Here is a 27,455-nt window from a genome sequence, read left to right as displayed (position 1 = left end):
GAACTGTAAAAGCTGTGCCTTTCTTCTAGGTTTTCTTCACAGGAGAGTAAGTAACTAACATGAAAAAAATTTATGGAAACCTACTTCTATTCAGTATGCTGTTGACCTTGCTTTTTGGTTTTCTGCAAAACCATTTTAACAGCTGTTCCTTCATGTCTCTAGCCTGCTGACTGAGGAAACATTTTCCCAGCACACTAATGCTCCTGTTTGTTGTTCAGCAATCAGGCGGAGGCTCCTTGGGTGGAGAGGCACGCAAGCTCACATTTGGGCAGCGGATTGTAAATCACCTGCTGGGTTTGAGCCCCCCAAGGCAGCGATACTCTGTTCCTGTAGAATATCTCTGGGGCTCAGCGAAGCGGGATCTGCTCCAGCCTAGCAGAGCACATTTGAAAGCAGGCAGATCCTGCTCATGGGGGCATGTATGTAGTAGTTACAGTGTGTCTAACTGAATGATGGGCTTTTGGATCACCGGAAAAAATCCAATCAGCTGCCTGTTCACATGAATTGATTCTTTTGCATGCACTAGTCCAAATTTGAAGGTGTGAAATTCACTTTGCCTGTTGTTCACAATGTTCTGATGGCCAGTTTTTCATGAGGACATGAATGAAATCTTAATTTTCAACAGGAGATCGTGGATCACCGGCGGCAGGGAGCTTCCAGTATCCAAACTGGAGAACAGCGAGGAAGGAAATTTATGAAGCGTTTGGTTGATATTAGAGAGCTCAATGAGCAAGCAAAAGTCATTGATGACCTGAAGTAAGTGGGGTTTGCTTTATGTTTGTATCATACATCTTGTGGCACTGTTAGGGTTAAGTGCAAGTTGTTGCCTGTATTTGAAAAGAAGAGGATTTCAAAAGCAAAGGCTATATGTGCAAGTGCTCTCTCAAATCTCTCGGGTTGTTCCACAAGTGTCAGATTAGTCTGTGTTTTTCTGACTCTGCATTTTAATGACTGATTTATAATCCTTTTCCTATTGATTCAAAATCAGACTTCTGTCTTGATATATTATCATGCTGATTACTTTAGGAAAATATATTACTTTGAAACTGTAATAAGCTTAGGAAGAAGAGGGAAATTATTTAAATATAAATTTGTTTTTGGTGTCTTGCACATGATGTTTTCAAGATGAAACTTGAAAACTTTCTTATACTGTACTTGAGAAAACCCTGAAGAAAAACTTATTTGAGATTTCACTAATGTCACCTGACCTTCTGTGTATTTTATTAATAGTGTTTTCTGACTTTGGGCTTGTTTGGGCTTTCCCCCCTCTTTTCCCCAAGACAGACTTACTATAAATGGATCTGTCTGTGATGGGAGTACAGAGGTTGGTAGTTACATGTTAAATAATGAAAAGGGATACATGTTTTACTGTTTATACTTAAAATGAGATTGCTGTCACCATTCAGTGGGAATTTTTTTCTGAAATTAGGAATTTAGGTTAAATGCTTGTTTTCATAATTCTGTGGCTGTATTTGGCACTGGTCCTAAGTATTGGGACAAAAGAGAAAATGGGTTAGTTCCTGGGGAAAGCATTCTTACAACAAGAGTTTTGAAATTGTGGAAATAATGTCTTGTAAGGTAACTCAACCATGCTTTACCTCCAGGAAATTAGGTGCCAGTGAAGGGACCATAAACCAAGAAATTCAGCGCTATCAGCAGCTGGAGTCGGTGGCTGTCAACGACATCCGCAGGGACGTCCGCAAAAAGCTCCGGAGATCCAGCATGAGGGTGAGCAGGATGAGGCTCCTTGGAGAATACTGTAGCACTTGTGTCCCACAAACCCTTTGACTTTGCTGGCACTCCCATGTGCAGTAGCATTTCAGCTTGCCAGAGTTTTTCCCTGTGTTCTCAATGGTTGCATTTCCGTATTGTTTCTGGTGTAGGCTGCCTCCTTGAAAGACAAGTGGGGTCTGAGCTACAAACCCAGCTACAGCCGATCAAAGAGCATTTCAGCATCAGGGAGGCCACCTCTGAAGAGAATGGACAGAGCAAGGTGAGCCTCTGGGAATTTGGGACTTGTGATAGCCACAGCAGCACGTGGGACAGGGGAGAAGTTGGACTTGGGCCTCAAGAGTCCTTTTACCACAGGCAGCAGCTGTTTGTGGTGGAACTGGCTAGAAAGAGGTCATTTTGCAAGGCAGGCATGTTCTGAAAAGCTTTTCTCATTTTTCTGAAACCACTGAGAAGATTCCACTTCTAGAACCACTTAGGGTTTTCTACAGAATCCTGATTTCAAAACATGTATATAAGGAAAAATAGCATACTGTAATAATCTTGTTTTCTACACCTGATTTGCAATCATCTGCCTTTTAAAAGGGCTCTTGTAATGAGAAGAAGAAAGGGAGATGCTTTTTTCTGTGTAAATAATTGTCCCATGTGGCAGATTACAAATGGCTTTTTTTTCTGTAATTTCTGCATGTTGGCTTTAGGATTGAAAAGCTTGCACAGAGACATTAGCAGAGATAGAGTGCTGGCCAAGTCATGTGCAGCTTCCTTCTCTTTTCTTCTCCCCCTCCTTCCTTTTCATGTACCCAAGTGCTTCAATTATGATTTTATATCTTCTTCCCTAAAAGAATGCCAAGTGTGACCTTGTACTTGTGTAGTTAAATGTTTGCATGACCCTAAATCCTGTAGTACAACTCAAAAAGCTGTTTTGGTTTTGTTTTGCTTGCAGCTCTCGACTGGGAGACAGTGAAGACCTCCCAGATATTCGTGTGGATGCTGCATCCCCTGGGCCAAGAGTAACCTTCAACATACAAGATTCTGTAAGAATTACTTTATATGCCATATATTTGTATTTCCTCTGCCATTTGATCACCAGTTCATGAGATAATTACATCCAGGCAAGCCTGAATTGTGTCTGCTTTGCCTCAAATTACAGATTTGTTTTTGAAAAACAGACTTATTTTCTTAGAAGACAGATGTATTTTGGTTTCTTGGCGCAGAAATTGACTCATGAGAGAAAAATATTTTAAAATGGCTTGATTTGTTTCTTAGGCTCACACAGTAGTCCTTTTGTTGGAATTTTTGTCAGAGGTGTGCAAAAAATCACCTAGGTTTTTTGGTGTTTCAATATGTTTAGAGTTTTGGAAATGGGTATTAGTTTGCTGTAGCTGTACAGGTATATCCTTAGTATTTGAAATGGATTGTTGAATTGGCTTGGGGTTGTTATTTTTTTTTTTGTATGTTTTCTCACATTTAAAATGTTTATTTTGCATGGTTGAGATAATTGTAATTATTTTAATTTCTATTTTTTTTTCATTTCTATTAAGTTGAATCAAACAGCTTTGGGGATTGCACAACAATCCAGCTGTCCAGGGGAAGGGTATTTTCAGGTATTTCTGAGCAGAAACAAGTGTTCTTTGCCAGAGAACTAATTTATCTCATAGGGAGCTGCTTTTCAATATTTCATCTCTTTTGCACTGAGCTAAACAGAATGTATATTGAGCTTGAAAATATTTAAATACATAAACTAAGTAGAGGAACATGATGTATGGTTCATGCACCCTTATGTAGACTTAAAACTTCTTCTAAAATGAATTAATGACTTTTTGCTTGAAGACTGAGCAAGGCTGATGTAAAGTGACCCAAGTCTAGTATTGAAATGTGCTTTAGAGGCTGATTTTAGTGTGTGCCTTCACATGTCACATTGTGTTCCAATGTGATGGCAATCAACACTGGTACAAAATAATTACCAGGTGGGAGGACTTCTTCTCACATTCTTATTTCTGTTTAAATTCTTATATTTAGTGTGGAATAAGACATTTTCCAATAATAGCAAGTAGGGAATGTTCTGAAACTTAATACCCTGAGGACAAGTTGAGTTTTTTAACCGCTTCCAAAACCATCTTTTGAGAAAATAGTGGTTTTTTTAAAAGAATTAATCAAGCAAACCCAAAACTCATAAATCAGGAAAGGCAAAACTAAACAAGCAAACAAAAAAACCAAACTGAAGAGGCAGTAATGTACTTTTTCTCCTTTCTAACTCTCCTTCACGCTGCCAGGAAATAAATGCCTATTTCTGAGAGAATGGTGGAAATGGCACCTGGCAATGTGCTTTGCACATTTAAATATGTTCACATTTCAAAGCTACCCTGCGTGGTGTTGTTATGTAAAAGCCCAGTTAGCTTAGGTTTTGCTGGCATACTAAAAAACTATTAATCACCTGGAGGTACCCAATGTTGAATATTTTTTTTTAAATGTGTTTTGCTGACATCATGCCAGTTGTTCATCAGAGCTGTAATTTGAGTATGTGGACAACAACTGTGTAGCTCTACAGTGATACTGCATAGGAAGTGCTGGCGTTTAACACTTGTAGATGCTTTTCACAGGCATTTTAAGAATTTAATGTTGGACAATGGCTTGTGGCATGATTTCTGTGAGAAGCAGGAGGCTCCTGGAGGGCATTCAGTTCCATGCTCAGGCTGGGATGCCCAGGGTGGTGCTCTACATTCTGTCTAGTGCCCTGCGTGCCCTCACTAACGCTTCCTGCGAGTCATGGGCACTTGGGCTGCCTTCTGTCCTTTGCTTTCAAAACAGTTCTTAAATTTAAATGAAATGTTTCCTTTCCTTCTAAATTGGTAAGAGCATGATGAATCTTTGTCTACCAGGCTGAGCTCAATCACTAGGCAATGGCAAAGGTCTTCCCACCAAGCTTTCATTCCCTTCTTTTTCATAATCCTCCTGCAATTCCTTTACCTGCTCTCTCTGTGTTATGAGGAACTCAGAAGTGAGAGTTTCTCATAGCAGGCCTGCTTCTTTATTTCCAGATCTATCTACTGCATTCTCTGTGGAAATCCAATCTGTGGAAATTTACTATCTTTTTGTCTTTTCACGATCAGTTTCCAGAGGAGACAGAAATGGACCTTTTGTCCGTAACTATTGATGGTCCCTCCTGTTACTCATCTGCTAGTGAAGGCTCATGCTCGGTATTTGGTTCACCCAAAACTCCAGCTGTCTTCTCACCCGGCATTCCCTTCCAGCCTGAAGAAGGACGCCGGGATGACAGCTTATCCTCCAGCAGCGAGGACTCGGACAAGGACGATGACCATGAAAGGGAGAGGACCTATTTCTATAGGAAACCTCCGTAAGTAACAGTCCTGAGGAAGATAATTAAATATGCTTTCAGTATTCTCTAACTTGAAATATTGAATTTAAAGCTACAAATTCTGTTGCTGATGTAGTGAATACACTCAGATGTGGGTGTGGAAGGCAGGTGAGGTTGTGTTCACTAGAGGTGACCATGTGGGAAGGAGTGATCCTGATTGGAAAAGGAGGTAACTGTTACACATTTCAACTCTTGGAACAGAATAAAAAAACTTGGAAAGTGAGGCTTTTGACCACAGAACAGGGTGTAGTTCCACAAACTGAATGTGTAAATATGGCTGCTTACAAATATGAAATTGATTGTGTGTGTATATTTTTGTTCCTTTTTTGATTGAGACTTTAAGAAAAGCTTTCTTTTTTTCTGCTACTATTGCTGCATATCAGCTAAGGCCTTTCCCCAAAATATTCTCGTAAGATCCTACAATGTGGGCACAGTTTGGGAATGCCTTGTAGCCCCTGCTGAGGTGAATGTCCTGCTGATACCTGCCCCCCACCTGTGCCTGTGCAGGAGCACCTCTCGCAAGAAAGCCACGGGCTTTGCTGCTGTGCACCAGCTGTTCACCGAGCGCTGGCCAACAACACCCACCAACAGGAGTGTCACTGGCACCACCACGGAGAGAAACATTGACTTTGAGCTCGATATCAGGGTTGAAATTGATTGTGGCAAGTGTGTGCTGCATCCCACGATGCTCCAGCAAGAGCACGATGACATCAGTTTGCGAAGGTAAGAAATTGCGTGCATTAGTTTATTACCAGCAATTAATTATCGCTGCTTAATAACAGCACCATAAGTTGTTCTGGCCCAATGTGGCACCAGAAATTACTTTAATAACATGAGGATATTTGTTTCAGGAGCTATGATCGGAGTTCCAGGAGTTTGGATCAAGAGTCTCCTTCAAAAAAGAAGAAATTTCAGACTAATTATGCATCTACTACTCACTTGCTTGCTGGCAAGAAAGTGCCATCATCTCTACAGACAAAATCCAGTGATGTGGAAACAACAGTGTTTTATATTCCTGGGGTGGATGTAAAGGTAAAATGAAGGGATAACTCAGCAGGGAGGCAGTGACAACGTTTTCTTTCCAACAGAGTCAAACTGTACATTTCCTTGGTTTTTAATCATTGTGTCTATATCCTAGCATGAACAGGTCTCAACAAAAATGTCCTTGTATTTTGTGATTTGAAATCCTAATGGAGTAAGAACAGGGAAAAATCTGTTGCTGCTGAACAAAAACTTGATATAATTCTGTTGAGGCAATGCCATGAATCAAATGCTCCTCACTTGATACAGCTTGGCTTTTCTAGTCTTGCAATGTGGAAGGACCATGTATTCCATGCTGTACTCAGGGATAACAGTTATACCTCAGGTCCTGCCTGTTGCTTCTAGTCAAATTCAGGAGTGACTAAACATTCTCTACGACTTTTGTTATGTTCTGTGTTCTCAGTAGTAGTCTACTGTGCACATGGAGGAGGTGTGAACTCCTGGGTTCAGAGGTATTTTGGGTTTTTTTTATGCCAGTTTCTGTATTCCTGTGTTCAGTAGTGGAACAGTTCCACCACACAAATACATAGTTGTGCATAGGTGGCACAGGGTGCACGTCATGTAACAGAGAGAGAAACAAGCTTTAGTGTTCCTAAATCATGAATTTCCTCTGTTTCTCTGTGTTTTGTTGAATGCTTTAATAGTTTATTAATTTATGTATTTTTTTACTAAGTGTTCAGTTCTTTTTGTGTATAGGATGTGAATTGGAATGTAATGTATATTACAATGATATTTCTGTAAAAATGAGAAGAAATAAATTTTGGAGGGAAGGAGTGGCACCAAATGGCTGTACAGCAATTGAATTCTTTGTGTGAAGTAACTTGATCTTGCTTTGCTTTCCAGCTGCACTACAACTCCAAGACTCTAAAGACTGAATCTCCAAACACTTCTCGAGGATCCTCTTTGCCACGCACCCTTTCCAAAGAGTCCAAGCTGTATGGTATGAAAGATACTGCCACATCTCCTCCTCTCTCTAGCACTATCCACAGCAAGACTAACACCTTACTTCCTCCCCAACCCCCACCCATCCCATCAGGTACTTATGGACAAACTTTCTGAACCTTTCATGGATATTTTTTCCCTTGGTGGTGTAATCTACTGCCTTTAGATCTGGCTGCACCTTACCTGGAGCACTGTGTTTATCCAGGTTTGACTTTAGCTGCAGGAACCTGACCCCAGAAGCAAAAATGCAGTTCATGAAGCTGCATTTTCAGACATTGTTTGCCAAAGCAGTCTCAGTAATTTTTTTGTCATAGTCACCATATCCCAGTGTTGGGCTGTCACTGCCTTCTCCCAGTTTTCATTTAACCAAAGAGTGTTGGAAAGCAGTGTAAATATCTGTAAATGTCTCACCCATTGAAGGCCTCTAAATAGCCATGATTTGGAGTAACATGAGTTCTAATACAGGCTTTGTTGTGTCTCCAATGATTCCTGTTCTCAAGCAGGAGGCTGTTGTTACCTCCTGTTGGATCCAGAGGCATGTAGATTGCATCTCCAATTTCTGAGACATTCACTCTTCTCTCCTTGGCATTGAAATGCTGCTTTAAACACAAAGCCAAAATTTTGCCAGAACTTGATCACCAAGCAAAATTAATAACTGGAAGTTGTGCTTGAGGATTTTACCTTATAAATCACCAGAGATGCTGGGAGAGAAGAGTGAAATGGGAATACTTTCCTCAGTTCTCCATGCTGTTGAACCATTAGCTCTTACTTCTTTAGGGGGCCATCCTCTTTGATTACCAGATGTTGCATAGTGGTTTATGCTACTTCACTTTTGTTCTCTACTCTACCTTTCTAATCTTTGCCTTTGAATTCTTAGCACATGATGTCCAGATCCTGAGTCTTGCTGGTTAAATGTCTGTAAGCTCTGCATTTGGTGTGGAAATTGCACTTGTATGATAATGTATATGCCCCCCCAAGACTGCAGATTGGCTTGTAATTGCTTTATTTCTTTATGCATTTTATTTCTAGAAGTATTTATTAGTCTTGAATGGTTTTGAAAAACACCTATTGTTGTTTATACTACTTTTTTGTAATAGTACTCTTCCTCTGGAATGGAGACAACTTGTTGTATTGTCTTTGGCTTCCAGTAAAAGTAAGGTAGGACCATGTTGTCAGAGACATGAGACAGAATAATTTGCACAGAATGAGAAGTCAGTGTTTTCTCTTTTTTTAACAAATGAAAGGATTTTCATCTCTGTTTTAGTAGCTAATTTCTATATTTGTCTTGGAGAATTTTAAATCTATGACTCCATTGATGTATATTCATTCTAATAGCTGTATAGCATAGAGACAGCAAGTGAGCTGGTACTTATGTCTTCTCTGCATATTAATATTTTGATGAACATGGATTCAAGATTCCTCTTCCACAAATTTACAAGAGAGTAACTTTTTTGTTTATCCTCTGGCTAATTCCAAGCTTTCAAAAATTATGGTTTAGAATCTTTAGTCATTCTTTGCATAAATATAGTAGGACTTGCCATTTGCAGTTTTAATTTTTTGATGTATTTTTCTCTATTTAAACTGATATTCTTTCCAGACTTGTTGATTTAATCTTCCTAATACCACTTTCATTTCCAGTTAGCTGTGGTTACTTTGCACTGGGTATTTGGAGAAGAACTGTCTGTGTTTGCTTTCAGTGCTATTTTCTAAGAAGTGAGATGGTGACAATGACAACAGAGTGCTTGGTTGAGAACATGAGCAATGGAATTACTACAATTAAGCCTTACAGACTAATGGTTATTTCTGCAAAGAGAAAACTTAATGGCTTCATTTCTTCTAGCAGACCTGGTCTAGATCTCTTCAGATGATAGAGAAAATAAGAGGGCACAGCTTGATAAGTTATGAAGTGCCTTCTAATGTTTATCAGTTACTGCTCAGTGCTATTACCTTAGGCAAATGTATCTTCTCAATGTTGCAGCCAAAGGGAAAGGAAGTGGTGGAGTGAAAACTGCTAAACTCTATGCATGGGTTGCACTCCAGTCACTGCCAGAGGAGATGGTGATCAGCCCCTGCCTCCTGGACTTCTTGGAGAAAGCCCTTGAAACCATTCCCATCACACCCATTGAAAGGAATTACACAGGTCAGTTGCATAGCTGTGTTCTGGCACTCTGTGCTTTTTTGGTGTTGAGCTGTTTTCCCCTTCAAATTCCACTTTCTAATGAGTTTTTGTACTTGTTAAAAGCTGTTAGTTCCCAGGATGAAGACATGGGACAGTTTGATTTACAAGATCCCTTGGAAGAGTCCACAACGTCCTTGGTGTCATCCTCAACATCAGCATACTCCTCCTTCCCTGTAGATGTGGTGGTTTATGTACGAGTCCAGGTGAGGGTTTAACTCGACATTCAGGGGGGTAACTTGCTTTAGTCACTGTCATTTAAACAAGCCATGGTTCTAAATTTCATTTTTAAGGAATAAAAGCTCTTGAAAAAAACTTCATTAAGGAAAAAGTCAAATGTCCCTTCTGAATGCTTTATTTTCTTTCTGCCTGCCAGCCCTCTCAAATCAAGTTCAGCTGCTTGCCAGTATCCAGAGTTGAGTGTATGCTGAAGTTGCCTTCCCTGGATCTTGTTTTCTCTTCCAACCGAGGAGAACTGGAAACTTTAGGCACAACATACCCATCAGAAAGTGTGTCCATTGGTGGCAGTACTCCACAGAGTGGCTCCAAGAACTCAGCTGGCAAATCTGGAGCACCAGGTAATGCATGTGTGAATGTTGACTGATTCAGAATATTTAAGCTATATTGCTGATAAAGGGCATAATTTGAAGTGCATTTGGTCTGTTTAATACTGCTGTTACCATTAAGCATTATTTCATGTTTGAAAATGCTTTAAAAATCTGATTTTTTTTTGCCCCCAGGTTCATCCCCTGGCCTCGGCAGCCCTCTGGGCAGGACGAGGCACAGCAGCAGTCAGTCAGATCTGACGACTTCCAGCAGCAGCTCTTCAGGCCTGAGCTTTACTGCCTGCATGTCTGACTTCTCCCTTTATGTGTTCCACCCCTATGGAGCTGGAAAACAAAAATCAGCTGTTACTGTGCTGACCCCAGGATCGGGAGCCTTGGGTATGGAATGAGGTTTTGTTTGCTTTGATGAACGTGATTCAAGCGTGGCACAGGTTTCTGAACTGCAGATTTGAAGGGATCACACAAGATGAAACTGTTTCCTTCCTCCTTGTAGGGAATGTGGATGAGGAGCCCACTTCGGTCACTGGCCGGAAGGACTCCCTGAGCATCAACCTGGAGTTTGTGAAAGTCAGCCTGTCACGGATCCGGCGTTCAGGAGGCTCCTCCTTTTTTGAGAGTCAGTCTGTGAGCAAAGCTACCAGCAAGATAGACACCACTTTGATCAACATATCTGGTAAATGCTTCTTGCATTTTAATCCCAGCTAATTATAGAGCTGCTGTTCCAGTGATGGACTTTACTCTTGGCAGCTTTTTTTTTTGGAAGATCTGTGTACTTATTTTCTGCCCCTGCATGTGGGATCCTGACTTACTGGGGAAATAGCAGGATGGTTGTGAGTAATTTGCCATTAAAATCCTCCCATGAGGAGTCTGAGGCACATCCAACACAAGCAGGACTCAACATAATCTGTATTCTTCGGTTCTACTGTGTCTTTATGAAATGCATTTTTATCTAATGGCTGGACTTGAAGAAATAGCAACACCTTAGGAAAACTGTTTTTTCATGACAGCAGAGACAACATTATTAGGTGAAGGAGAATATGACTTGGTTATCAAAACCTGTTATTACTGGGAATTTACAACTGTGTGCATGTGCTTTTTCAGCTGTCTGTGACATAGGATCTGCTTCTTTCAAGTATGACATGCGCCGCCTCAGCGAGATCCTGGCCTTTCCCAGGGCTTGGTACAGGAGAAGCATTGCTAGAAGGCTCTTCTTGGGTGATCAGACAATAAATCTGCCAGGTAGGAGACTGCTACTTATCACAAAAAAACTTGTTACTCAAAGAGAGTAGGAATTTTATAAGCATTTATTACCTGTGTCATATTAAATCATTGGATACATGTAAATGTATTATGATTTATTCCATATGCAGTCACTCAGAGATGTCTTGTAGGAAAGCCTAGACAGAAGAAGTGATAAAGTAATAATTTAAAGAGCATATTCCAAGGCCAGGTACGATGGGGCCCTGAGCAACCCAATCTAATAAACCCTGCCCGTGGCAGCGTTGGAACCAGATATTTAAGGCCCTTCTCAAACCATTCTGTAGTTTTATGATATATTAAAAAAGAGTAGAAAACTTTGAGTTATGTTAAATGAAATGCATTTATTTCTTAGTACTTCTTAGTGTATGTGAGGATATGGTTAGACACAAATGAAATGGTTTTTCTGTATTTCCTGTGCTGCATTTTCTCCAGTAGCATCAGGCCCTGGCACACCAGATTCCATTGAAGGAGTGAGCCAGCACCTTTCTCCTGAATCCTCGAGAAAAGCATACTGCAGGACGTGGGAGCAGCCCTGCCAGTCTGCTTCCTTCACTCACATGGCACAGTCCCCCAATGTTTTCAGTGAGCACAGTGCCAGCAGCAGCATGTCACCTGGGACAGCATCTCACAGCCTCAAGTCTCCAGCTGTCACAAGATCCAGGAGCGTGTCTGACTCTTCAGTGCCTCAGAGAGGTGAGTGGATAATGACCTGTATATTTTTCTTCAAGTATTTCCAGCAGTTATATGAGAGAAGTATGTCATTACTGCTTTGAAAATATTCTTTTCCACAGTGTCTGGCACTGGAGAGTCAATAGTTAGAGAAGGTAAAATGTCTGAAATGGGTGAATGAAAGTTGTTAGCATGTTTTCCATAAAATTTCCTTATCTATGAGTCAATTTCTGTGATAGCTAAAGCAATGCATATTGCAAATCCTCTAGTTCTCACTTATCTTTTCTCATGGCTTTGTGCTCTTTATAAATATTGTGCTTTTCAGTCCTTTTGTAATATTCAAAATGGATATATTCTGCCAGTTTTTCCTAGTATGTGGAATATTTTCCTATATGTGGAATAATTTACATTTTTGTCTGGTTTTTTTCTGTTTAGATACTCTCTCAAAAACATCAACTCCATTTAATAAGTCAAATAAAGCGGGCAGCCAGCAAGGAACACCATGGGAAACACTGGTTGTGTTTGCTATGAACCTAAAACAATTAAATGTTCAAATGAATATGAGCAATGTAATGGGCAATACTACGTAAGTATAAAATATGATCAAGTTTTAACACTTGGTGTTTTGAGGGCAAAAAAGCAATATTTTCCCCACAGACTGTTTACAGTCTGTTGACTTTTAGCTTTAAAATCCTACCCTTTGCAGTTTTGGACTGAGAATTCCCTCTTGAATACTGTAGTTGCTTAATCCTGAAGTCACATATGCCTAAACCCCACCTTATTTACTGCTTTCCAGTAGATTCAGTTTCTCTCTTGGCAGCCTGGCAAGTTGTTGTCTATTTTGACCTCTGTTCTAGGTGGACCACCAGTGGTTTGAAAAGTCAGGGCCGTCTGTCTGTGGGCAGCAGCAGAGATCGGGAAATCAGCATGTCTGTGGGCTTGGGAAGGTCCCAGCTGGACTCCAGAGGAGGGGTTGTTGGAGGTACCATAGATGTTAACACCTTGGAGATGGTGGGTAAGTTGGAAAGTGCTCCAGTCAATGAAGGTGATATCACTGGAAAAACTGATTTTCATCTCTTTAATTCTGTATTTCTCTATTGCTTTGGTTCTATTTCAGCTCATATTTCTGAGCACCCAAACCAACAGCCCAATCATAAAATTGAAATTACTATGGGTTCTACTGAAGCACGTGTTGACTACATGGGATCCAGTATCCTCATGGGAATCTTCAGTAATGCTGATCTTAAACTGCAGGATGAATGGAAGATTAATCTGTATAATAATCTGGATTCGAGCATGACTGATAAAAGGTAATAATATTTCCTGTGCTTAAAATGTATGATGTTTGATAATGTCAAATGTTTTCTGTCCAATACTGCTAACCAGAAATGTGTTTGCTAGAATGCAAAGGGTTCATTGTTTGGTTTTGGTTGTGAGTTTTTTTATTGTCAGTAGGGAATTGACAATAAAAAAACCTGTTAATTTTCTTGCTCTTTTTAATATCTAGTGAGATATTTGTCCATGGGGACTTGAAATGGGATATCTTCCAAGTGATGATTTCAAGGTCAACTACACCAGACCTGATCAAAATAGGAATGAAACTCCAGGAGTTCTTCACGCAGCAGTTTGATACAAGCAAGCGAGCTCTGTCCACGTGGGGACCTGTTCCTTATCTCCCTCCCAAGACAGTGGCAAACAACTTGGAGAGAACCTCACACGAGCAATGTAAGTGCTACCAAAAAATATGATTCCCGATTGAAATGTTTTAATTGCAAAAGTTACCTAGGAGACAGTGTCAGGGAAACAGAAAGTATCACTCGTAATTCCAATTTTTACTAAAAATAGAAATATGCCAGCAGTTTTTTCTGCACCTTGCCTGAGGTTTGTTGTTCACATTTGCTCTGCAGTGTTGGATGCAGCCCATCATCGCCACTGGCCAGGAGTTCTGAAGGTGGTATCTGGGTGCCACATATCCCTGTTCCAGATGCCACTGCCAGAAGATGGGATGCAGTTTGGAGGATCCATGAGCCTGCATGGGAACCATATGACCCTGGCGTGTTTTCATGGACCTAATTTCCGCTCAAAATCGTGGGCCTTATTTCACCTGGAAGAACCCAATATTGCATTTTGGACAGAAGCTCAGAAAGTTTTGGAAGATGGTAATTTAAACTGTTTACTCATTCCTCTAAATGTCTTTGAATGAGTTTTTAATGATGTATTATTACATGAGAATAAATCAAAAATTTATTTTCTTTGTCTGAATCAAGAGTATTTCCCAAAAATATACCATTTATCTAAAAATAATCTGTTCCCTCCACACCTTTACCACAATTTTGCCTTATGTGTGGAATGAAGTACATTTTCAAGTGTACTGGGTATGTCCCTGATAACGAGCCTACCGAGTGGATTCGCTGGCTTTTTCATTGTTTGTGTAGTCTTTCCTAGCTGTATGATGAATTTTGGTGATCTTATTGCTTATATTAGTCTTAATATTGTGAAGTTTTATTGTTTGTAGAGGATTTGATTTCTCTGTTGTTTTCAAGCTTTATACCAGCATTTATACCACTGGCACACTAATTATTCATATTAATTACCTGTAGGAGAATGAGAGAAAATTCCACTACCCTCACTAAGCTGCTTTTACTTTTTTTTTTTCCTCTCCCATACCACGCTGCCCACACCTCCAATGCAGGTACCAGTGAGCACTCCACGTACATTGTTCAAACCCTGGACTTTCACTTGGGCCATAACACCATGGTGACCAAGCCCTGTGGGGCCCTGGAGAGCCCCATGGCCACCATCACCAAGATAACGCGGCGGCGCCACGAGAATCCCCCCCACGGAGTGGCCAGCGTCAAGGAGTGGTTCAATTACGTGACAGCCACGAGGAACGAAGGTCAGAGTCAGCCTCACTCAGCCTGGGGACTGATCTCCTTGCACAGGGAGCTGTTGGAAAGCTGCTGCATCTCAAGTGTATAAACAACGAGTTTGATGGACCTTTGCTAGACATGCTGTTGGGAGCAGAATAAAAATCTTCTCAGTAATCATACAGCAGCAGTTTTACATGGGACTTTTCTTAACTTTTTTGCCTTGTCATGATTTAACATGTCCCATTGTTCCTGTAGAGTTGAACCTGCTGCGGAATGTTGATGCCAACAATCCAGAGAGCAGCACAACAGTGAAAAGCTCGAGCTTGTTAAGTGGCTTCAGGGGTGGCTCCAGTTACAACCATGAAACTGAAACCATCTTTGCATTGCCAAGGATGCAGCTGGATTTTAAATCTATTCATGTTCAAGAGCCCCAAGAGCCTTCATTACAAGGTGCAGTAAAACATAATTTGGTTTTTCTTGGTGAAAAAGTATTTCTTGCAAATTAGGAGTTAAAGGCAAAGGTAGTGGGCTGATAAGAGGGTTTAATGAGAATTGCTGCAGATCTACAAGAAAAAAATAACATTTTGTAGTAAAATGTAGAGGGAATTCTTTTAAGAGAGTGAAGATCTAGTGCAGAGATGGGTTGCTGTAGAAAACAACTGAAAAATGAATATGAACATTTCAGCTACACTGGCTGTTTTCATAGGCTTGGTTTCCTTATATTTATTAAAATGTTAACTGCGGTCCTTCCTCTCAAAAGTTGCTGATTCAATGAAAATATTATTTTCAAATGATTTGCCTTCCAATTCTATGTGCTTTTTGACTTACTGTATGTACTTGTAAGTGTACTGATGCTATTTTTATCTGGCTGTAGATACAAGTGTTAAACCAAAGGTGGAATGCAGTGTGGTAACTGAATTTACAGACCACATCTGTGTGACCATGGATGCTGAACTGATCATGTTTCTGCATGACTTGGTGTCTGCTTATTTAAAAGAAAAAGAAAAAGGTGAGTTGTTGTTCAGGAAGTAACACTTGTCTAGAGCAAATACTCTTAAGTCTCCTATTTTTATTTTTAGTTTAGTTATTTTTAGTGAAATACCATGTTTCTTTTCATAAGATGGTATAGGCAGATGAAAACTTTCAGAAAGCTTTATTCTTGCTATTGCAATCCTTTCATCTGTGGGGTCCTTTTAAGATATGCATTTTTCTGATTTCAGAATTATGTACTTTTCTGCCTTTTTAATGTTCAGCTGCAGCATTCAAATCTGGCATGGTCCTTCTTAAGCAATATGTGGCCGCCTGCAGAAAATCTGGAAACATGAGGTGGTTCTCTTCTTGTTGAGACTTGTGCTTTTGTTTTATTTAAGCTGTGTACAAAAAGAGTCCAAGTGAGCTGCTCATGGCTGACTGGTGTTTTCCTCTCTCCCCCTTGCAGCAATTTTTCCTCCTCGCATTCTGGCTGCTCGTCCAGGGCAGAAGAATTCTGTTGGTGTCCTTGAGGACAGCTCCACTGATAAAGAGGCAGAGGAAAGCATTACCTACACTACAGTTGACTGGAGGGAGTTTATGTGCAATACTTGGCATTTGGAACCCACACTCAGGTAACAAGCAGCTTTAGTAGCTGCAGTCTCTTTGGCCGTGCATTAACTTCTGGGTTAGATTTTATGCACATTAAAGGTATTGTTGGAGGCGCTTCTGAATTAGGATACAGTGAACTTTAAACTCATCAGTTTCAGGTTTTTCACCTCTTCCTTTGAGAGGATGTTCCATTGATCATCTTGAGCTTATGTGTCTAAATCAAGTTTGAAACAATGCCTGTTAGATTTAAGATTTGACCATGAGTAATACTGGGGAAAATTGATTTTTTTTTTGTATATACAAATGCCTATTTGCTATATTTATATATTCGAGACTGAGTCTATTTATTGCTTTCCTAGATTAATATCCTGGACTGGGAGAAAAATTGATCCTGTTGGTGTTGACTACATCCTCCAAAAGCTGGGCTTTCACCATGCAAGGACTACTATCCCTAAGTGGCTGCAGCGTGGTGTTATGGATCCTTTGGACAAAGTTTTGTCAGTCCTTATAAAGAAACTTGGTACTGCACTACAAGATGAAAAGGAGAAGAAAGGAAAAGACAAAGAAGAATATTAAAAGTACAATGTGACAACCCTAACTCCATTTGATTTTATCAAAGTGTTTTATTATATTTTAAGAACTTAAATATGGTTTAAAGAGAAACCTAACAGCTTTTTGCTACTCTATTTAAAACTTACATTGTGAGTAACTGTTTACTGTGGTACTTGATACCATTCTGTATTTGAAGTTATTGCATGATAATGATGATGACCAATGTATATTCTGTGAAGGAATAGCTGGAACACTGTAAATCTGCTCCTCAGCGTCCATTTTATGATGTGCAATATGATCCTGCATCTTTACAATACTTGCAGATTAACTGTGAATTTTCTTAAAATTTTACTTGCCATAACACAAACCCCTCGTTCATGTGACCAGTAATTGATTTGTCAATGTAGACTGGTGTAAATTATATATATATATAACTTATGAAACTGTGATTGCCTTAGTGCTAAAAATCATGAAGTTTATTACACTTGTAATAAAATTTAACTACTGTACAGGACCTTTTTTTTTTTGCATCGATCAAGGAAGCTGAACAACGAGAAGAGCGTTTTAAGTGTAACTCTGCAGACTGTGACTGAAGTGAGGTCAAGCCAGAAGCCGGGAGCTCGGCAAGCAGCCGGAAGGCGGGAAGCGCCGCCCCCACCCAGCAGCGCGGACGCGGCGCTTTCGCCGGGATCGGGGAAGCGGCTGCTCCCGCTCCCTCACGGCTGTGGCGGCTTCGGGTGCCGCCCTTGCCCGGCGGGAGCGGCCCGGGAAGGGGAAGCAGGCGGCTGGAAGCGCTACTGAAGCCGAGCCGGCAGCACAGGGGCCAATTTAGTAGCGCCCTCGCTCCCTCAGCCGCTCCCTCAGCTCCTCCCTCAGCTGCAGCTGCGGCCTCGCGCTTCGGCCGCGCCCCTCACAAAGGGCGGGAAGGGCCGAGAGGGGCCGGCCCCGGCTCTGAGGGACCGGCGGGCTGAGGAGGGAGCGGTGCTCGGCTCTCGGAGGCCATCGCCTCAGGGCAGCCGGCACTTCCTCGGCTCCTCCAGCTTCGTGAGCCCTTAGGGGCGCTCCGCCTGTCCGCGGGTGTGAGCGCTGAAGAACCCTCCACAGCTGGACCAGGGCAGCAGGTGCAGGTACCAAACCCTTTAACTGCGGCGCTAGCTTGGCCTGGAAGCTTGAGAGGGATCAGCTTTGTTGCTTTAGTTCGCCTCATTCCCTCAGGAGAGTTGTTCTGAGGTGTGTCCTTCGAGGGACAGGCCCGCCTTAGGCGTGAGGGGAGGTGGTGTAACAAGAGGAGAACTGGCCGCCGTGTGGGGAAGGACACCGGGTCTGGGTTCTACCCCAGCTCTGGGCGAGTTGTTCTTGGTGTTCCTATGAAATAGCTTGACCAGGAGAACTGCTGGGTTGTTTGCAGGTTGTTTTTGCTGCTGGCAGCATTAGTGAGTTAAGTTTCCTTAGGTCGGTCGGAAATGGCGAGCAGCACTGGCTGCTTTGAGGGTGCGGCAATGTTCGCCTTCGACCCCGCACCTGAGAAGATTTTGCTCCCCGACGTTCTCAGACAGCCAATTTCAAAGGATCTCTCCGAGCCTGTGGTTGCAAGGCTGAATCCTCCACCTTGTGTGATGTGCAATGAACCGGGGGTGATGAAAAATCCAGGTATAGTTTGCAGTTTATACACCGGGATTGGCTGTTAATGCTGTTGAAAGTAACTTTGCTTTTTCTTATCGCTGTGTTTTCTTACATGACTACTTTGGCATCTCCTTAAACTTGTCCCTCCTCTTCTAAAGCCTTTTTGTGCTGGAAGTTTTTTAGCCATTTGTTGTGGGGTGGCCTGTGTAGTCTGCAGCATTACCTGTTTATAAAGTTCAAGTTAACTGTAGAGTAACAAAATATAGAATACGTTCTGCTGCATGAATGTTATAAATAACATTGTGAAAGGGTTTAACTGCAGTTTGAGATGTCCCAGGGGGTTGTATTTTGAATTGCTTTGAGTAGTTGTGTTGCAGTAAAGGCACTGTTAAGACTCTTAAAAGCGAGGATTTCTTGTTGGCTGGGAAGCGGTTGTGCTTGGGTCTAGCACACCCCTGAAGCTGATTGTTGCATCTATCCAGTGGTTGCTGAAACTTCTGTAGTGTCTCAGAACAAGGAGTCCTGCTGCTGCCCAGCTTTGTGTGGAAGAAACACAGGCTCCACTGTTTGCTATCTGCCATCAGCAACTTGGATTTGATTGTTGATTTGCAAGAGAGGGGAGGGGGATATATGTTGTATTTTGTTGTAGTACATATCTCTGTCTATATTCAGGGATTATGGGATTTACTACAGTAAAAGGTTTGATGCTCGTAAAAGAGAACGCACAACTGCTTTGGAATTGCTCTTGTTGCTAATGCAGGGTTCAGTACAAAGCACTAATGCTCCACAGTAAATTTTGGTTTGCTTTTTTAAGAAGCATCTGAAAAGCTTTTGTTGTTTTGTTTGTTGTTAGCAGATTTTCAGGGAGTGTGTTCAGTTCTCTCCTTAATTTTGTTTAAGGACATTTTCTTTCTGAAGGAGCTGACACCACCACATTTTCAGCCTTTCCCTCGCAGAATGACCTGGATTTGATTGAGAGATACAAACAGGGAGTAATAAACTCAGTGTCTGCCTTGCATCTGTTTGCCAAAACACACCACCTGCAGCTTGAATTGAAAGAAACCAGCGTGGCAGGTAAACACTTCTGCTACCAAATAAAGTGGTGTTTGGGTGTCCTTGAGGATATCTGAGTTGATTGGGCGGTGCTGGTACAGCTGAACCTTGTTACTGGCACTGCCCCCGCATGTGTTGGGGTTCGGCTGCGCTGTCCTTGCCTCCGCAGCTGTGTTGTGTCCTTGTGAGGTGCTACAGAAATCGAGCAGGTCAATTGGCTTTAATTACGGCTGCTAACACAAATTTGTGAAGAGTGCATGAACTGAAAGGTGCCAGAGTTTTTGGGGAGGTTATGGGTGAGGGCTTTACTTTGCCAAAATTGTCTTTTTGCCTTGTATTTCTTCAAGGAATTAATACAAGGACATAAAGCTGTGGATGAAGTGCCTTACAATAGTTTCACTGCTTGCGTTCTCTTTTTTGTTCTCCTTTTAAGGCGACGTCATAAGGCCTTACTTTGCCTTTTGTGCTGTGATAAATGGGGTTTGCTACAAGACTGGGCTGGGAAAGAACAAGAAGGAATCTAAATTAAATGCAGCTAAACTGGCTCTTGCTGAGCTACTCAACTTGGAGAATACAGGGGCAAAGTCTTTTGAAGATTCAGGTAAATATTGTAGCAGCACCTAATTAGAACTTGAAATGCTTGGCTTAACAACAGCCTATGCCAAACATCTATGGTTTTATTAAATACTGCAGTATTGGCCTCTGCCAGGTTTTTTGAATCCTTGGGGCAAATCTGTAGTTTGATTCTGAAACTGGTTTTTATTTTTGTCATTTGTGTATTGAGAGTTGCATCAGCTGATGCCAGGAACACTGAAGGAATTAATTCGTTGCTGTTGCACTTGATTTGCTACTCACTAGGTGCAGCAACAAGAAGTACATCTCGAGTGGGTTTGAATTTTTATGATTAAAAGGCTTCCCCACTGAGGTACTGCTTTCAACAGAGTTCACTTGCCATAATATTTTATCTTATGTTGAGTTTTGCTGTGTGAATCATTCTAAGCTTACAGGGACTTAAAAGTCAGAAGAGCAAGTTCATAGAGAATTAGAAAGTTTGACTTGCTGCAAATAATGTGAGATTCACGTTTAGAAATTAGGCATGTCCATCCCACTTCAAAATGTTCTTAAATTCTTAGCTTTTTCCTGTGTTCCTGCTGAGCCTCGACCTCCAGGAAACTCTGCTTGTGTTTCAAGAACTGGTAAGGAATAGTCTTTCTTTTCCTCTGTTGATTCAAATTGCTCAGCAAATAGTTTCTTTTTAAAAATTATTCATCTTTTAATACACTTAGTGCTTCTCTATGTTGTTAGTATTGTTTTAAACATATTTGAAGGCTGTAAGAGCTCATATTACTAGGTCAGTTCTACAATATGACACACCTTCAGTAAATTGCTTGAATTTCTGTCACCAGTCCAGGTGACAGAAATAGCAGCAATATTCTCTGTCTTTACTTGAGCTAGTGTGCAGTAGGTGATCCAACTTGGGCTATATCTGTTGTTACTGTAATGGATGATAAAAACATCAAGTATTTGAGTGTTCTTGAGCTTTTTTTAATCCTGGGGATCTTAAGAATCCCAGAAATACGTGTGGTTGTGCTTACACCATGTGTTCAGGGATACATTTGGCAAGTTGCTCATGTCTGTTATTTCTGGTACCTGTAAATTTGTGTCTTGATGGATTCTGTTGTTCCATTTAGGAGGAGAACATATCTATCAAAAGCTCTCACAAATGCTGGAGGAAGTGTTCAACCGCCTGACTAGCCAACACCCCGAGTACCAAAGCTGCGGCAGCTCCCTGGCTGCCTTCATCATTGAAAAGGGCAAGTCTGGGTTGATTGTGAGCTTTGGGGAGGGGGAACTCTGAGAGCTTGGTGGGCAGCCAGCCCCAGTGAGCCCCCCATCCTGTCTGCTTTTAGGTGGGCAGCACGAGGTGGTGGCTCTGGGGACAGGAGAGTGCAACTACAGCCGGCGCGTGGAGTCCTGCGGGAGGCTCCTGCACGACAGCCACGCCATCGTCACTGCCCGGCGCTCCCTGCTCAGGTGGGAATGTCTCTGCAAATCCTTCCCTATGTGCCACTGTCACTGCTGCACCTGAATTCTAAACCTATGGAAACAAATAATAATGCAAACATGTATTCAGACTATGTATAATAATTTATTAAAGTATTCAATGTAAAATACATAATTTGCTTTTATTTTAGATACTTGTACAGGCACCTTTTGCTGTTCTATAACAAAAATCCAGCCAAGGCAGAGAGATCCATATTTTGCACAGCACCAGGCTCGAAGCTGCTTACCTTAAAGCAGAACATAACTCTGTCTCTCTACATGAACCAGCTTCCAAAAGGAACTGCTCAGTTAAAATCAGAGGTGTAAGTACCGTGGCATTTCCTGAGATAATAGTGGAAGGTGAATTTTTATTTTGTTTTGGGAACATTAATGTACAGGGTAGTCATGATATATATGCAGTACAGCTCAATATGGTGATACAGAAAATTTCTTTGTGGGTTATATAAGTTCTTGGTTTTGTTTATTACAGACAATGAGCTGTTAACCCCTTTCCCAAGATAGTATTAAAATACTATAAAATCATGAATTTAACCATTGAGCAAGTAGATGTAATGACCTAATGCCATCAAATGCACTACAAGATTGGAGTACAAAAAGCCTTGAATTGAAACCAAAGGCTCTGCTTTGATGTCTTGCCTCTTTGTAACTATGGGAAAAAACTGTTTTGCTTTAGAACAACCACTGGTTTGTCTCCCTTAGGTGTTGTATCTACTTACTTAAATATTTTGAATCACAGTGTGAGTTATGTTTTTAAGGAGATTTTAAGAACCTTACAGGTGTTTTTTCACAAGTAACTGTTACAGTATGAGTAGACAAAAAGTGACAGCTTGTTTGCAGCTGTTTGATTTTTTTTTTTTATGTGTGCATTAAAATTAGACTGGTGGCTAAGATTAGATTGAGTGGCTATTTCCTATTTAAATACTGATTTCAGTGTTGTAGGCACTTGAGCAGCTCAGTCTGGTGTTTTTAAGAATTACAGACATTGAAGATAACACAAGGCCTAGATGCAGTGGTGATTTTTTTGTCAAAAGCAACCTTAGCTAGCGCTTACTGCAATCTCTGATCAGAGTGCCTGCTCACTGAAATCCGTTCTCCTGTCCTGCCACAGGCATCTCGGTCCCCAGTCCATCTCTGCTTACGAAGCCAGCGAAGAGCTGAGTCTGCACGTTGCCCTGGAAGGCAGGATTTACCTGGCTGTCTGCTGTCCCCCCAAGACTGTCAGAGTGAGCAGCATGTCAGCTGGGGACAAACTCACCAAGTGGGAGGTGGTTGGTCTTCAGGGAGCCTTGCTGAGCCACTTCATCGAACCCGTGTACATCAGCAACATTCTCGTGGGTATGTTCAGTGCCAGCTCCGGGTGGGGGGGTTTGTGTGTTTCTGTATTGCAGTTTGATTGCATTTTATAAAGCATGAACTAAACCAAAGGTACTTGGAAGAATTAAGAATTGTTCTTTGAGATGCAGTGAACCAAAGTATATTTGTTCAGTAGGCAGTCAGAAATGCTGTTGAATGTGAGGTAATGTGGGCAAACTCCTCAACATATTTTCTATGCTGGAAGGTTGAAATTCTGTTTGAGTAGGGAACGTAAAGAGCTGTTGAAAAACAGTGGTTCAAAAAAGAAAACATTTTCCAGTAAAAATAATGGTGCCTCCGGAGAAGAAAACGGGAAATCATTTTTGTTGTGTGAATTGAATATTGGAACTGATCTTTACAAACGTGGATTTTATGGCAAAAATGACTATAATAGATCAGGAATGCAGAAATATCTGCATTTTTAACTATTTAATTTGATGTACTTGCATGTGGCTGATCTTGTCCTGTTGGCTAGGAAATGGAAGCTGTAAGGACACAAAAGGACTGGACATTACCATAAAGCAGCGTCTTGATGATGAACTCATTTCGAAGCTTCCTGAGCATTACCTGGTCAACAGATCTCACATTTACTTGGTGAAAGCTGCACTGCCAATCCAAACAGATTTGAACCAGTGGTCGCTTAGTTTGAATTGGACATTGTCAGATGCATCCTTAGAGGTTGTGGATGGATTAAGTGGGAAAACCACTGAAAGGTCAGTGTTTATCTTCATTTTAATGGATATAATGGGTTTGTGCTGGCTTATTGTAGTATTCAGTTTTCTAAGCTATGAGAGAAATTCTCTCCTGTGTTAGTTGAAAGCATCCTGTGATTAGGTGAAATTTTAGAGATCTTTTAAGCTCACAGTGAGATCGCAAGGCACCGAACAAAACAGCTCTCTCAGTGGAGATTGCCTGTAGTAGTGAAAATGTTTTATCTTTCACAATGCATAAAACTAATTGGGATTCCAATTGAGACGGATTCCAGCACGATGGCATTCACTAGTGTTAGTGGGGAGGGGAAAACCCCTGTAAGGCTCAGAGCTCTCCCGCGGTGAGTTTGTTCCCGAGTTCCATGGCCGTTTCCCCGCTCTGCCCGCAGCTCCCCGTTCCGCAGCGGCACCTGCCTGGCCAGCCGCCTGTGCAAGGCCGCCATGTTCAGCCGCTTCAGGATGCTCGCCAGGGAAGCAGCACGGGCCGACCTGCTCCAGTTCCCAACGTACCATGAGGCAAAGGTGAGCTGACGTGGGGAGAGGGGTCATCTTTGCAGTGTTTGTGCTTGTGCTTACTGCATGTTGGTGGCAGAGAACTCTGATCCTGTTAGCGTTCAAAAACACATAATCACGGGGGATTATATGCGGTGCTTTTTATTAAGAGCTCTGGGAGTCGGGGTATATTCAACCCAAATCTGACTCCGACCATACATGCAAAATGATCATGTTTTATACTCTATCGTTACATAACTTTCATGTTAATTATTAAACTTATATTTTTCTATTGTATACATAAATTTAGCCCCTCTCTGAATTTCCAACATAGTTTCTCACTATTCTTCTTATGGTTATATAATAATTACATTTAATTACTAAACAATCATCACATCTAACAATTATATAATTTATCATACTGCTTACACAGGTGCAGTTGATCTGGGAAAGCACAAAGCCTAACATTTTAGATTCTATCTTTAACTTTTTCCAGGGTTCCACTATCAATCCCTCTGAGTAATTCTTGAGCTTTTTCTACAGATCTCTCTGTAACTCTAATTCATGAGATTTTACAAGCTGTATCTTTTTTCTTCTTTTAGATTAAATCTCAGTTGTACCAGGAAGCCAAAAGCTTGCTGCAGAGCTACCTAGAGCAGCACAGCTACGGATCGTGGATTGTGAAGTCTCCGCATATTGAACAGTTCAGTGATTGATGGAGGTGGATTAAATGTCAAGTTGGTTTGAATGATCTGTTTCAGTAAATAGAGTTCTGAGTAGTAAAATGTTCAACTTTCAAGTTGGTAGTTACAGGAAGAAAACAATTCCGGAACTGCTTCTTGTCAGTTTAAATGCAGTTATTAAACTACCTGTAGTAGTTCGGTCTTTTCCCAAAATTGATGTTTGCTCATAGGTGGGAGTATCCAACAGCTTTGTAAAACTTTGTTCTGCTTTGCCCCCCGGTGCCACCTCATTTCCTCTCACTGACCCTGACTCCTACAAATCCCCACCCTGTGGAATTAACATGGTTTTTTCCTGATAGTTTCAGGATTTCTGTACATTGATTTCTTCTTTTTCCTCCCTTTCTCATAACTTCAGAAAAGAAAAAAAAACCAGTAAAAGCTGGATTTCTTTAGAAAAAAGGCATGCTAACATGAGAGTCTTCCAGGAAAAAAAACACATGGACAATCTGTGCTTATCTGTAGGCATTCATCCTTTGCTGAGAGTTTTGTTTAGTGTCAGTCTGCCAACTGGCTTATAGCTTATGTTGTTTGTGCTAGAAGAGTTAAATAATAATTTTTGTCCTTCCAAATGTGAAACCTGGAATGACTGGCTGTTACTCAACTGTTTTGTGATAATTACTGGTTCTGGTAGTGGGTTTAAAGCATTATGCAGGTGTCAAAGCTGTAATTGAGAAAGTAATGCAATGCAGTACAGAAGTCTCCAGAAACAAGATTTTTTCAGCTTTTGTGATTTGCCTCAAACCCCATCAGCCATCAGCGTTAATGCTTATGGATGAGTTGGACTCCTGCACTGAAGATGACTTCATCACTGCACTGACAAGTCCCAGTGAAATCATCTGCATACACAGTAACCTGGAAAATAGTGCCTGTCACAAGGGAATTTACTCCTTTTGAGTCCTGATGGGAACATGGTAGCATTGGGAAGGTGTTGTTGCATGCCATGTTTGGAGTTGGCGTGGTGTTGTGAACAGTGGCGTGTTCAAGCTAGACAAGTACACCTGGATTATGTTTGTGATTCCTGTAAATCATGTGAGGGGGATCACACAGTGTTCCCATACATCAGGAATAGTGAGCGTAGGGCTGTAGTCATGTTTCACCTTCTCAGTGTCAGAGGATTCTCAAAGAAGTTCCTCCTCCTGGTGTTTGTTTCTTTCCTTGATCTGTTCTTCCAGCTAATAGGAGAGTCTTCTGTTGGGATGATTGTATGCTGAATCACAAGTTGTTGAAACTCGCTGACCTGTTACTGCTTGGTCCTCGACCTTTTTTTTGGCTTATGTGCTCTCTTGTGTTCTGTTCCTGTCCCTTAACTTTGGGGGTTGTGTGGTGGTTTTTGGTTTATTGTGGTGCATGTTCCACAGACTGCTTGTTCCATGTAATGTTTTCTAAGAATGCTTGGGAATGGCCATCGTGTTCCAGGCTAGAGCACAGTGTTGCCTTTTTGTAGGGGTGTTAAAAGTTCAATAAATGTCCTTGACAATGCATTAGCTATACCTTCATATGTAGGGATGCTGGGAAGTGATATACATGTTAAATCTGACACACACATAGCATACCACACATGTGTTTGCATTCTGTACACTCCTGGATTGCTTTTTATATGGCCTTAGTCTTCTGCTGAGGTATTGGCCCCAAGGTGTTTCCTGTAGTTGTACACATTTAAGGCTTCCTGACCCAGAAGCCTTAAATGTCTACAAGTACTGAGGTTTTTTTTGTGTGCTGCAGCCATTTTATTAATTGGACAGCAAACTGAAATTTCCATGCAACTTAGGTGCTACCTTAGGAACAGAGATATTTGTTAGTGGAAAGGATGTGTTTGGCTGGACATGATCACTGTGTCCTTGAGCAGTAGCTTGATGGCACCGGTGTAGGTCCAGTTCTTTTGCCTGGGTTGTTCTTTGATTAAGTAGCAGCATATGCAGCATGCATCAAGCTAGTAAATGGAAGCATGGAGATGTTGTGTCCGGGTTTTTCCTTGGCTACTTCAGTAATTCCAACATGTATGATCTTAGAAGCTTGAGAGAGGCAAGAGTGCTGCAGTTCCAGTGCTGAGGCTGAAGCTATTCCCAGCCAGATCCATGCACATGGAGCAGGTGTGCATCACACAGATGTGGCACAGAGCAGACACAGGCAGGTGAGTACCAGCAGCAGCCTGTGGCAGGGCTCAGCCTCTCCCCTCCCTTCTTGAGGAGAACTGAGCTCTGGGGAGAAGAATGGATGTACACATGGAGTGTGGGGGTGTGCCTTCCTATTCATGGAGCTCTACCTGGACAGCTGGAGTGACACACAGTGACCTTTACGAGTGGTGCTTCCTGATTCTTGCCCCCACCGAGACTCCAAACCACATGCTGCTCTCTACTTCCCATGCTTCTCCCTTCACCTCCCTTCTGCAGTGGCATGGAGTGGGGAACTGGGGGCAGAAAAGACAAAGGTCTTGGAGTTAAGAACAATTTACTGGAAACAGCAGTGGTTCACAGGGGGGAGAAAAAACCCCAATAACAGACAATAGTGGACAGCTCCTTCCACCGTTTTCTGAACCAGAAAGAAATCCTCCTTGGAAGAGGATCCCTCTCTGACATCCCTGGTAATGATGTGAGGTGGTACAGAATGAGCTCTGTGTCTTGGCTGTGCCCTCTCCTGGATGCTGCAGAAAATC

General features: G+C 41.6%; 2 protein-coding genes across 10 annotated transcripts in view; both read left to right on the top strand.

The window, feature by feature from the left end:
* BLTP1 (bridge-like lipid transfer protein family member 1) overlaps nucleotides 1-17,273 on the top strand; it is an 87,623-nt gene extending 70,350 nt beyond the window's left edge. For 3 of the 9 annotated variants that reach the window (XM_054283742.1, XM_054283743.1, XM_054283740.1), the window contains 26 exons: nucleotides 626-756; nucleotides 1,605-1,728; nucleotides 1,884-1,993; nucleotides 2,675-2,765; nucleotides 3,273-3,335; nucleotides 4,842-5,086; nucleotides 5,615-5,830; nucleotides 5,959-6,139; nucleotides 6,992-7,184; nucleotides 9,069-9,230; nucleotides 9,333-9,472; nucleotides 9,643-9,844; nucleotides 10,007-10,210; nucleotides 10,326-10,505; nucleotides 10,934-11,071; nucleotides 11,525-11,785; nucleotides 12,197-12,347; nucleotides 12,619-12,776; nucleotides 12,879-13,071; nucleotides 13,269-13,486; nucleotides 13,669-13,920; nucleotides 14,454-14,657; nucleotides 14,887-15,081; nucleotides 15,506-15,640; nucleotides 16,070-16,235; nucleotides 16,572-17,273. In XM_054283742.1, the coding sequence (XP_054139717.1) occupies nucleotides 626-756; nucleotides 1,605-1,728; nucleotides 1,884-1,993; nucleotides 2,675-2,765; nucleotides 3,273-3,335; nucleotides 4,842-5,086; nucleotides 5,615-5,830; nucleotides 5,959-6,139; nucleotides 6,992-7,184; nucleotides 9,069-9,230; nucleotides 9,333-9,472; nucleotides 9,643-9,844; nucleotides 10,007-10,210; nucleotides 10,326-10,505; nucleotides 10,934-11,071; nucleotides 11,525-11,785; nucleotides 12,197-12,347; nucleotides 12,619-12,776; nucleotides 12,879-13,071; nucleotides 13,269-13,486; nucleotides 13,669-13,920; nucleotides 14,454-14,657; nucleotides 14,887-15,081; nucleotides 15,506-15,640; nucleotides 16,070-16,235; nucleotides 16,572-16,788 (4,530 nt within the window). In that variant the 3' untranslated portion in view covers nucleotides 16,789-17,273. Of the gene's footprint in view, nucleotides 1-218; nucleotides 420-625; nucleotides 757-1,604; nucleotides 1,729-1,883; nucleotides 1,994-2,674; nucleotides 2,766-3,272; nucleotides 3,336-4,841; nucleotides 5,087-5,614; nucleotides 5,831-5,958; nucleotides 6,140-6,991; nucleotides 7,185-9,068; nucleotides 9,231-9,332; nucleotides 9,473-9,642; nucleotides 9,845-10,006; nucleotides 10,211-10,325; nucleotides 10,506-10,933; nucleotides 11,072-11,524; nucleotides 11,786-12,196; nucleotides 12,348-12,618; nucleotides 12,777-12,878; nucleotides 13,072-13,268; nucleotides 13,487-13,668; nucleotides 13,921-14,453; nucleotides 14,658-14,886; nucleotides 15,082-15,505; nucleotides 15,641-16,069; nucleotides 16,236-16,571 lie in introns of all 9 variants that reach the window. The other 6 variants (XM_054283749.1, XM_054283747.1, XM_054283741.1 and 3 more) reach the window with 6 other exon arrangements.
* A 954-nt stretch (nucleotides 17,274-18,227) lies between these two features.
* Nucleotides 18,228-24,775, top strand: ADAD1 (adenosine deaminase domain containing 1). Its single transcript, XM_054283835.1, has 11 exons — nucleotides 18,228-18,414; nucleotides 19,288-19,461; nucleotides 19,874-20,041; nucleotides 20,574-20,636; nucleotides 21,132-21,254; nucleotides 21,351-21,474; nucleotides 21,636-21,806; nucleotides 22,613-22,839; nucleotides 23,333-23,570; nucleotides 23,957-24,089; nucleotides 24,662-24,775. Exons 1-11 carry the CDS (start codon nucleotides 18,228-18,230, stop codon nucleotides 24,773-24,775), a joined length of 1,722 nt encoding a protein of 573 aa, XP_054139810.1.
* Nucleotides 24,776-27,455: the final 2,680 nt, after the last annotated feature.

The sequence above is a fragment of the Melozone crissalis genome, unplaced genomic scaffold (assembly GCF_028551555.1).
Source record: "Melozone crissalis strain CALT ecotype California unplaced genomic scaffold, PUWL_Pcris_2 ptg000039l_1, whole genome shotgun sequence".
NCBI lineage: Eukaryota > Metazoa > Chordata > Aves > Passeriformes > Passerellidae > Melozone > Melozone crissalis.
The sequence above is the reverse complement of the archived record's forward strand: the minus strand, read 5'-3'. Positions and strand labels throughout refer to the sequence as shown.